The sequence below is a fragment of the Quercus robur genome, chromosome 5 (genome assembly GCF_932294415.1).
Source record: "Quercus robur chromosome 5, dhQueRobu3.1, whole genome shotgun sequence".
In the NCBI taxonomy this organism is placed as follows: domain Eukaryota; kingdom Viridiplantae; phylum Streptophyta; class Magnoliopsida; order Fagales; family Fagaceae; genus Quercus; species Quercus robur.
Genome location: NC_065538.1, coordinates 88,888,980 through 88,900,733, shown reverse-complemented (window position 1 = coordinate 88,900,733; position 11,754 = coordinate 88,888,980). Strand labels below are relative to the sequence as shown.

Below are 11,754 nucleotides of genomic sequence, written 5' to 3'. Positions count from 1 at the left end.
AAAAATTGGTCAACGGAAAATTATATTTAGTCAACAGAAAACTCCTATAAAAATAGGGCTTATTTTCTATAGGTATTTTTTCAAAAAAAAAAAAAATGGAAAACAATCTCTCTCTCACACAGTGCATAGTTCTATAAATATTATCTTCTTCTGACCTAGGAAAAAATATTTTCTCTCTCATTCAACTTTTCTCACAATAAACTCTCTCACTTCTTCTCCTCCCTTTGTTTTTTTCTCTCTTTTCACACCCTCACTATCAACCCCTCTAGCCTTTTCTCTTCCCACAGATTTCTCTCTCTATCTACCTATCTTCTCTTTTTTCTCCCTATTTCTTCTACCCTCTATAACACCATTCTTTAATAAGGATTTTTTTTTTCTCTCCTCATAGATCGGTCAACAATTCTATAACAATTTTTGGTATATTTGTCAAACTATTTGTACTGGATTAGTTTGCCAGTAAAACTATTTGGCCTATGTGGCATTTTGAACTATTTAAAGTGGAACTTAAGGTTATAATGGTTATTTAGAAAATACATATACATATAATGGTTATTTACACAATACACATATTATAAATGTTTTAAATTATACAAGAAATGTTAAAAAAATTGTGAATACCAAATACCAGAAAACTTCCTCAAGTCCATTTTCAAGGTTGTTACCAAACACCAGAAAATAAGATAGTTTTCCAGAAAATACTCTCTGAAAAGTAATTATTTTCCAGAAAATGTTAATGCCGAAACAAACAGAGCGTAAGTCATAATTTTTTTTTTTTTATTGATTATATGTTCTGGTTTTGTTCTAGTAACATCTGAAATTTGTATGAGTTGTAATTTTTGTAAGATAATTTTTTTTAATAAGAATTTTTGTAAGAGGTTGTTTGGTGGTAGAGTGTTGTTTTCGATCGGTTAACTTGTTTGGGTTGTGTAACTTGTGTTTCAACTTTCGAGGAGGAAGAGAAATGAGTGAAGGGTAGTTTAGTTTTTTTGAAAAAATATATATTGTCAGATGCTTTTCTCTTGTTCCCATAAAAGTCATTCATGTCTTGTGAAAAAGCAAAACAAAATTAATAAACTATTCCCTTATATGTACGATTACATTAACCGAATGTCATTTGTTACCATGTGCCCTGAGGGCACACGTTTATGCCAATGATAGTGGTGGTTCCTTTGCATAGAAACTTGAAATAAGCTAAGAAGGGGTCCTTTTTTGCATGTAATAGACGGTAGACAATGGAAGGCATATCGAAATTTCATTTATGAATATAAAATTAATAAATAAAGAAAAAGAAGAAGGATTGAAAGAGTTGAGAGAGTAGTCAATGGAGCAAGAAAAGTCACAGTTAACGCTTGCTGATTGTTTGTCGAAGAGAGAATGGAAGCTAAGTACTGTAATGAACCACCAAGATCAAGTGAGGAAGAAGATGAGTTGGGACGCAGTGTTAAGAAATTCAAAGAAAGCAGTGGAGCTAAGCAGTTTAATCCACCCCGGAATACTATCAGTTATAAGGATAGTCTTATGGGAGACATTCCTGGAGCCTATGAGCAAGCTTTTAAGTTGGATAATGTCTGGGATGATGGAGAGGAGTCAGATACAGAAGTGGAACCCCTCATTGAAGGAATGGCAGAAGTGAAGCTGTATAAAGAGATTAAGGCTTGTATAAGGGCCCCATGGTCAAAGGCTTTAATAGTGAAAGTGTTTGGTAGAACTGTTGGATTTAGCTATCTCACTTTCAAGCTCAATCAATTATGGAAACCTGCAACTAGGATGGACTGTGTTAATCTTGGGAAGGATTACTTCTTGATTAAGTTTTATTGTTCAGATGATTATGATAAAGTGCTTCGTGAAGGCCCTTGGTTTATTGGTGAGCACTTCTTGGCCATCAAGCCTTAGGAACCTTACTTCAAAGCCTCAGATGATTATTTAAAGTCTGTTGCTATGTGGGTGAGGTTTCCTAAATTACCTATTGAGTTTTATGATATGGAAGTATTGAAGGAAATAGGTAGTGCTATTGGCCCAGTGCTTCGTATTGATTCATACACGGCCACTGGATCATGTGGTAGCTATACAAGACTCTGTATACAAATTGACCTGGATAAGCCCTTAATCAATTCCATCAAGATAGGTAGGTTGGTGTAACAGGTAAAATATGAAGGTATTTCTTCCCTCTGTTTTTGCTGTGGGAGGCTTGGGCACAAGTAGGAGAACTACTGTTATCAGGTTAAGGAAAAAGAAAAAAATGGGCGTGCTGTAGAGAAGAGTCTGAATCAGTTACAGGAGGAAGATAAGCCAGATGATAGTGCAGTAGAGAAAAGCCCGAACCAAGTTAGTGAGGAGGAAAAGTCAGATCCTAACTTTGGTCCATGGATGTTGGTTACAAGGAAAAGGAGTTTGGTTAGAAATGGACGGTCCAGATTGTCCTTTGGGAGTGAGTTTAAGGATGATGTCAGTCCAAGGGGCATGAGTGTCCAAAGAGGTGAAAACTTAGAGGGTAGTTCAGCCATTCCCATTAAAGAAAAAGTGTTGTCCACTCAATTTGAGCACACTCGTGCTGTGAGGAGCGATCCTGTCCAAGGGATAGCGCCAAATGAAGATATGGGAAATCTGGAGATTAGGTTCAGTGCGTTAAGTCCGAATCAGGGAGATGGGGTGACATGGACTGATGGGAAGCTTCAGATGGGTTTCTCGGGCTCAGGTACAAGAAGCAATAGAATTAATGGAGGGAAGGGCCCTAAGTCATTAAAGAGACAGTACCCATCTTCTTCCTGCATCTTCACAGAAAGCTGGGTCTTCCAAAAATCTGTAGAAAAGAGAGAATGGAGGGGTTCCGTGTGGGTCGAAGCAGCCTGATTTGCAGTCCGAAAAGGAGTGGCTGGGCGATTTGGCATCGGACCAAGCTAGTGGAGGTTCCAGACGAAGTCATTCTCCAAATAAGGGCATCTTCGACGAAGGACTTGGAGTGGTGCAAAGGGGAGTGGGGTCCGGTGTGGAAGAATATCTTCCCAATCACTCCGGAGAGCCACAAAACAAGGACAATTCCGCTGGATCATCCGGCATGGGGTCTAACGGCCAATCCTTGGTGGAACTTCATAACGAACGTGCCTTTAATTTCATGGGAGGAGTCCGAAGCCTTGAGCAAGCAGAGAAGGCCATCGGTGGTGCCACACTTTGACGAATCCGGATGGTTGATTCAGGAAAGGAAGTTAATGGACCAAAAGGGTATGGCTACGACACTAATGGGGAACCACCCAATGCTAAAACTAATTCAGATTCTCATTCCGGTGGAGGAGTGCGATGTGTTGATAAGTTGCAAGGAAGATGTGATGGGAATATTGAAGTACATGATGATATGGAAACCGGAGTGGAAGCACTCGAAGGACTTGTTGAGGAGGTTGGGATAGAGTATGGTGGAAGCTGCAACTATGAATCCTATTCGGGTTGAGATTCCAATGGGTCAGTTTGTGAAGATGAACATTCTAATGTGGAATTGCAGAGGTGCTTTGAATCTGGATTTCAAGAGGAGGGTGTTTGAAATGGCTGTGAACCATCGTCCGTCGATAATGGTTATAACAGAGACTAGAGTGGGGGGTAGTAGAGCTGAGAAGATCATTGATGCGCTTCCATTTGATGGCTTTATCACCACGGATACTATCGGATATGCGAGTGGATTATGGATATTGTGGAGAAGAGAAGATGCGGAAGTTAATCTGTTATCAGCAACAGAACAAGAAATACATGCGACGGTTAAGGTATGTGCTTCAAACCTTTCTTGGTTATTTACAGCAATATATGCTAGTCCTCGTTTAGCTGAGAGGAGAATCCTGTGGTCTAATATAGAAAAGGTTGGGCAATTGCATAATCTTCCTTGGTTAATGATTGGGGATTTTAATGAAATACTTGGTGGGGAGGATAAATTTGGGGGGAACCAAATTAATTTAAACAGGGCCCTTGAGTTTAAAGAATGTCTGGATTCGTGCAATTTTGTGGATCTTGGGTTTGCTGGCCCTAAATACACTTGGACTAATAAAAGGCGAATTTCGGATTTGATTTTGGAAAGATTGGATAGCTGCTGCCCTTTGTGTAACAATTTTCCAAAAACTATTAGTCATTTGTTGAAAGAGCGTGTGGTGGCAAAAGATTTCTGGTTTAAACTTAAGGTTCCCCATGAAATGGTTAGTTCCTTTGCTGAAATGGATTTGCTTGAATGGCTAAAAGTTAATTGCCTAAGTAAGACGTTACATTACTCTTCTGTGCCGTGGTCTTATGTTTTTTCTTTTGCAATTTGGAATTTGTGGAAACATAGAAATGGCATGGTGTTTAATAATAATATTGTGAATGGAAGCTTACATAGTGTTAGTAAAAGTCAAGTCTTGGAATATTACTACTGTGTGAGTAAGGTTAGGAGTCAAAAGAATAAGGTGGTTTGTAATGTCAGGTGGGAAAAACCTCCCTTAGGATGGTGTAAATTAAATACTGATGGGGCTTCCTTTAGTAATCTGGGAAGGGCAGGAGAAAGGGGGGTTATAAGAGATAGTGAGGGTAGATGGTTGAGAGGCTTTCCTCAGTCTATCGGCTTCACAACCAACATTACAGCAGAATTTTGGGCTTTAAGGAATGGTTTATTGCAGGTTGTTCAGATGGGAGTGCAGAAGCATGTGATTGAATTAGATGCTAAGGTGGTTGTTGAGCTGGTGTAGTCTTACTCTCCCTCTAATGCTTTTTATTCCTTCTTGTTGGCTGATTGTGGGTCACTTCTGGGCAAGTTTCAGCACTATAAGGTGCAGCACGCATTCAGGGAAGCGAATAGAGTTGCTGATGCTACGGCTAAGTTAGGTGGAGTGATGCAAGACCATTTTGTAGTTTGGGATAATCCCCCATCTGATGTAATTTCAGCTTTTGTGTATTCTGATACTATTGGGGAAACTGTATGTAGGCTTGCTGCCTCTAACTTAGCCATTTTGGCTTAGTTGTTTAATAATATTTCCTATTAATCAAAAAAAAGAAAAAAGAAAAAGAGAGAGAGAGTAGTCAATTAATATTATTAATGATAAAGAGATGGTGGGTTGGTACATTGAATAAAAATAAAAATAAAAAGGTCATTACAAACAATAGATACAGATTACCATCATAATATAATACAACAGAGTAAAAGATAAAGGTTGCGAAGCGAACGATTGTCCACTCCAACTAGGCATTTAGTTACATAAGTACGCATATGACTTCCAAGGTTCCAGCTCCACCATTTGAAGCCGTCCAAATTGAACAAAGTACGACAAATTATTCTTTGTTGGTATGTTGGAGATAATCAAAAGTCAAGGGTCTAAAGAGATGAGCAGCTTCAGTCTCTATCAACTCCACCTGGCCTTTCAAGAGGTGCATGTACACAACCCAGTCACCGTTGCAACTTGGACTTGGCATTGGCATCACATACCCTGAGTCACCTCCCCATGGAAAATGGTATGACCCAAATATTGGCTTACCCCATCCAAAATCTACCTTTGAATCTGGGAACCTTTGCCCTGATGATACCACAAAAGCTGGCCCATCTTCACTCCCACTACAATATATCTTAGCCAACCCTGGCACTGGACGATGAGACTCAACCCAATCTATGAGCCCCAAGAAATGTTCCTTGGTCACTGCACCATCCAAGAAATCATGAACTTCATTTGCCACATAACTCAATGGATTTTCATCAATCTCATTTACTTCCTTGCCTCCATAGGGTATGGATAGCACATTTCCAAAGTAAGAACCCATGAGTGAAGCTTTGTCTCTATCTCCATCACTTAACCTTGTCCTACCATCCACAACAATGCCCATTTTGGTTACCTTTTTGTCCACATTGTTAAGAATAGCATGTTTAGCAACCATCTTCCACAAGAAGGCACTAAAGGACTCCAGTTTAGTCCTCCTGCAACCATTGGTTGTGGTAGCTAGTGATTGGAGCAGGTTGAGTTGGTCAGCTTTAATGTAGTATATGCGGCTAATAAGATAATCATCACCAGGTTGTGGGTCTTTGGGTGGAGGCAATGAGGTCACTGGAACATACATGTCGTTCAAAGATGGATGAATTGAACCAGGGCGTCTAGGATTGAGTAAAGAACGACGAAAACATGGCACCGTAGAGATGGGTTTTGACTGAGCCATCTCAGCCCATGACACAAGAAATAGGTTGGCCGAGTAGGCGTCTGCAATTCTATGGTCAAAGGTGCACGCCACAACCAACCCACCACACTTGAGCTCGGTTGCCTGCATATTCCAAATACAAAACCAAAATGTCTCTATTAGTAATTTTTTTTTTTTTTTTGGCATTTGTTTACCGTGTGCCTCATAAGGCACACGGTTATACCAATGATATTGGTGGCCATTTAATATTTGACTAATTCGTCCTCACCAAATTCATGTACTTGTTGCGTTTATTTGGATTGGTGGCTGTTTTAATTTTAACAAGTAATTGGGTTAGTAGGTTATGACTTTTGGTTTATAATAATTAATACCAAAAGGAGCCTTTCTTTTTAAATTAATTTTATTCTTTTTTTTTTCTCTCCGAAATATGATTTAATTTATGAGGTTTGTTGGTCCTACATATATATATATATATATATATATATATATATCAGATTCCATTTTTTTATTACAGCTTGTTTTTCTAAATAGTTAATAATAGTTAACTATAGCAATATCACGTGTGTGAAAATAATGCCTTACTTTTGACAAATTCAATTAAAGTGAGTAAAAACAAAAAATATTAATAATAATAATGTGAAATTTAATTCCTTTTACCAAAAAAAAAAATATATATATATATATATATTAAATTTCATCTTTAGCATAGACTTTTTTTTTTTAAATGTTTAACATAGACTTTATAGGCACGGGGAACCTACACATTATTAAGGAACGCATATCCCACACATAAGATATTTTCTTATCAGTAACAGTTTACCTTTTATTTTCCATACAAGCCAGGACCATTAGAAAATAAAACAATTTATGAGTTTTTTTTTTTTTTTTTTTTGTGAGAAACTGAGTTATTGTTCAATATCACGAACCATATAATTTAATTTTCACCCTAAAAAAAATATAAAAATTAATTTAAATTAAAAAACTGAAAAAGTAGAACACATAAGAAATGGTAGCTAGGATTTGTTCAAAGCAATTATTGATCATAATGTAATATAATTGAAGCGGCAAATTAAGGTGCGGCAACCGGCATGGTTTAGAAACAGAGGCAGACTGAAACTACGAATAACCGTACGATCCAAATGAAAGATATCATTCAAAGTTTCACAACCAGCAGTTTGGTATTTGGGAAGAAGCCAAAAAGTAAAACGCATCTTTTTCATATTAGTTTCTTGTGTGGGGACGGTACACTAAACTTTGATCAGTCGATAAGTCCTTTTGGATATATACCATTATAAATTTCTTTAAAATCTTGTCCTCTCTTCCTATGTGTGTGTTAAAAATATTTAGTATTCTCAAAAAAAAAAAAAAAAAAAAAAAAAACCATTGATCAGCCGTTGAATTTTGGATAATGTGTGAGTTTGGATAGCAAACGCGGCCGGCGTTTGCATCAAACTTGGGTCACGTGCATTGTTTATGAGACCCACAAGTTTTTTAATAAAGTGAATGTAACATTTAAACTGAATTTCACGGGCACTATTCATAGTTTAAAAATTATTTTGTTACAGTATTTTCAGTAATAGGTTTTCAATTTTCAACAATAAACCAAACAAACCCTATATATATATATATATATACACACACATAAAGATAGATTATTTTGAAAATTCTCCTACTATTAAATACATGCATTCATGCGAGAGTGAGAGTAATAATACACACACCCCCACGAGATGCCTAAACAAAGACAAGGAATATTTCTGATTTAAAAACAAATTAAGTAATACTACTTGATTACAAGTGGTTTTAATTAAGATAAAATCTATTTTTGGTTTTGATCTATTTATTTATAAATAGATAATCATAAATAAAATAGTTTCAAAAACTATTCTCATTTCTTATTATTTCAGATTTTTAGTTCATCGCAAAATACTCTACTGGCTATTAAAATTGAATTGTTTGCATGTAAAATTATGTGGCTAGCATCTTCCAAAAACACATTTTAGGGAGAAAAAAAAAAGTTTCCAGGATTTTCTCCCTTTAAAGGGAAAAAAAAAAGGTTCATTTGAGATGTATTAGGGGTTGGAGAAAGATTGACGTTATAATGTGATAGGGACTTTTTATACGCTAAGATAACATTACGTACCGCTATGTGTGTGTGCGTGTGGGGTGTACGTGAATACATTGGGAATAAGAAACACGTGACGAACCTGGACAGCGAGCACACCATGCTTCTTCTTCTTGGGCACAAGTTTGCCTTCAATGGTGTCATCAGGGTTATAAAAGTCGAGGTCTTTAAGCTCTGCCTCAGCAAAAGCTTCGACAAAGTCCACACCATTGTTATTGCAAAGAATCTCAGGTTCACCAACAGGGTTTGACACCACCTCACCAGCAAAAGCATAGTATGTCACGAGAGCTTGGGCCAAGGCCTTCTTAAGAACCCCAACCATGGAGCCAAAATTATTAGAGAGGTCCTTTCCCAATAAGCTGGTGTTCTTCTTGTAACAGAAAAATACGCCCACATCAACTGGGGGTAGAAGCAAGTCTAGGTTGGATAGTGGTAGCCAATGCTGTTGCAGTGGCAGCACTGCAGCCACAACCTCCCTCTTGCTCACTTTCACAATCAACTCTCCTCCACCTCCTTCTGAACCCATGTTTAAAGAGAGAGAGAGACAGCAGTAGGAGACTATAAGAGAATAGTTTTGAAATATGGTTGATGGGGTTTGATAGGGGAGTGGATATATAGAGGCCCCTGTGTGGGACTGTGTCTGTGTGTGAGATTTTTCTTAATAGATCATTTAGTCAAGGTAGGCTTTTGTAGAATAGAAAAGTATTACACCTAGGAAAGAGCTTTGCAGCAACTAAGCCAACTACCCAAAATCAATTTGCACGAGCATCTTTTTTTTTTTTTGATAAACTTTTTTAAATCTTTTCTTCTTATAAACATTTTTTTTTTTCTTTTGGTAAAAGCGGGAATCTTTTAGCTAGTAAAGCTAGAAAATAGAAATATGAAATACAAGAAAGTTCGTATAAATAAATAAAAAAGGTATACACGACAGTAGCTGATTGTTCAAAACAAAGACAAAGCTAAGGCTTTGGCTTCTCCAACATGGGAGTGGCACTTATAACTTATATACAGCAAGGTGGTCGATACCGTATCGGTACTGGTTGTACCGGTACATATACCGGTATCGAAACACTAATGTTTTGTATCGGTTTAAATACCAGCTAATCTCGGACATTATCAGCCGATACTAGGCATACCAGCTAGTACCAAAAAAAAAAAAAAAAAAATTTAATAATTTTGTAATTTTTGAATTTTTGTAATGGCAGAATGGTAACTTATTTGTATTAACTTATTAGTATTATTTGTTTTTTTTAGTATGCAATGAACAATTAAGCTTTTTATTTTTTATATTTTTTTTCTTTTAATTGATGCTAAAATCTAAAACCATGAATAATTTGTTCTAAATTGCAGTAATGTTTTATGGTAAACTATTATAGTTGTAATAATACACACACACACACACACACACACACACACACACACACATATATATATATATATATATATATAAAATAACAGTAAATCTGAAACGGTACACCGATATTAATTGGTACCAAAATATATCGTTCCATTGGTCAAACTGGTATAGCCTCCGATACGAGATTGACTTCCTTGATTTACAGCCCTTGCGATACCAACAACATAATTGCCATGTTTAAAAATCAATTATATAAACAAAGAAAGCAAAGGGTGTATAACTTAATTTGGACCCTTTCTGTGTATTTGTATAATTTTATATACCTAGTTTAACAAGGACTCACTCTCATAATAAAATAAAATAAAAGGACTCACGCCACTTACAACCACCTATATGGTTCTCGCTTGTTCAGTTTTCATCCTCGAACACAAGTAATCTTTATTCAATCATTGTTCCTTCCTCTTTTTCCATGGTGACAGGACATCCATAGTCGAACCTTTTCTTGGAGATATTATACATTGGTCAAGATCAACATTGTAAGGTTGAATTTATTCAACCATCTAATTGGTTTTATTCCGTGCCAAATTTGCCTGTAATTCAGCATTTAGTAACCCTGTATTTAGGTGGGATTGTTGTAAGGGTAGTGAGTGAGATAGAGTGAAGTTTGCTCAAGAGTGTGCAAGAAAACAGAGACTCGCGGCTGGGACTCGCGGGTGGACTCGCGACTGCAAGCCGCTAGAAGCTGCACACGTGCCAAGCATGCTGGAAGATGAACAGTCATGCTAGCTGGAGCACTACAGGACAAAACAGGACAACTGGCCATACGGTTAACTCGCGACTGGATCTCGCGACTTGGTCAAGCCGCGAGGTCAAGCCGCGAGCCACCCCTATTTTGCCAAAACCTGACGTTTCACATTCCTCTTCCACTCCATTATAAATACCCCTTTAACCCATGATTGAAAGAGAGCTTCCAGAGAGAATTTTGAGAGAGAAACCCTAAAGAAAAACCAGATTGCTTCACCCACAATCTATACCTTAGAGTCTCTTCAAATTCCCTTACTCTCTTCCTCTCCATTGTCAAATCCTTGAGAGGCATTATACCAAACCTGGTTCTCACCATCATCATCTCTGTGAGACAGTGGTTTGGAGTTCTGGGAAGCAGTTAGGAAGGAGCCAATCTTCATTGGTTAATGCTACGGTCTAGTAGCGGAATCCGGGAAGCTAGAAAAGAAAAAGGTTCGGCGCAACCTCGTTGGAGCAAGAAGCTTGGAGGGCTTAGGTGCACTGGGTAGATTAAGCTTGGAGGGTCTATTGCTGTCCTTGTATCCCAACTGTATTTTCTAGTGGATTGATTACCGTTTGGAGGGCGGCGGAGAGGTTTTTCGCCGAGGACTTCGGTTTCCTCTTCGATAACACATCGCGTGTTGTCTTTGTGTTTGCATCTTCCTTCCTCTCTATCTTTGCCTTTATTTTATCTGCTGTGGTTTTATTTTGTTGTGGCTTAGATAGTTGTTTAACCAATTTCATATTATAGCATGTGTTAAGTTTCCGCACACTAGTTGTTTGACATATTGCTTGAGTTGGTTAAGTTGTATTTTGGGGGTCTAAACGTTCAAAGGTGTTTTGTACACGTTTTTGAACTTTCAATTGGTATCAGAGCGGGTACACACTGCTGTTGGTTTCATTACCATTGTGTGATCCTTGACTCCCTTTTGAGATGGATAGGTCTCAATCCCTAAATGCACCTCCATATTTTGATGGTAGTAATTATGCTTTTTGGAAGGTTCATATGAGAGCTTTTCTCTGTTCTATTGATGAATCCGTTTGGGATGCTGTTGAGATTGGTTGGACCAAACCTGAGGCAGCCAAATCCACATGGGATAAGGCAGCACTTGCTGCATCTAATGCTAACAGTAAAGCACTCAATGCTATCTTCTGTGGTGTGTCTCCAGATGAATTTCACAGGATTTCTCACATTACCATTGCCAAAGAAGCATGGGAGATTCTGGAAACAACTTATGAAGGCACGAAGAAAGTGAAAGACACCAAGTTACAAATGCTGACCACTCGGTTTGAGGAGCTCAAAATGAGTGAGGATGAGTCTTTTGACTCTTTCTATGGGAAACTAAATGAGGTGGTTGTC

The 11,754-nt window shown here is 37.7% G+C and overlaps 1 protein-coding gene across 1 annotated transcript; it reads right to left on the bottom strand.

Moving 5' to 3' along the window:
* Positions 1-5,011: 5,011 nt before the first annotated feature.
* LOC126727672 (coniferyl alcohol acyltransferase-like) lies at positions 5,012-8,815 on the bottom strand. Its single transcript, XM_050433594.1, has 2 exons — positions 8,337-8,815; positions 5,012-6,252 (listed from the first exon to the last, which is right to left on the bottom strand). The coding sequence occupies exons 1-2, from the start codon at positions 8,778-8,780 to the stop codon at positions 5,278-5,280; spliced, it is 1,419 nt and encodes a 472-aa protein (XP_050289551.1). The 5' UTR covers positions 8,781-8,815; the 3' UTR covers positions 5,012-5,277.
* Between the last annotated feature and the right edge of the window lie 2,939 nt (positions 8,816-11,754).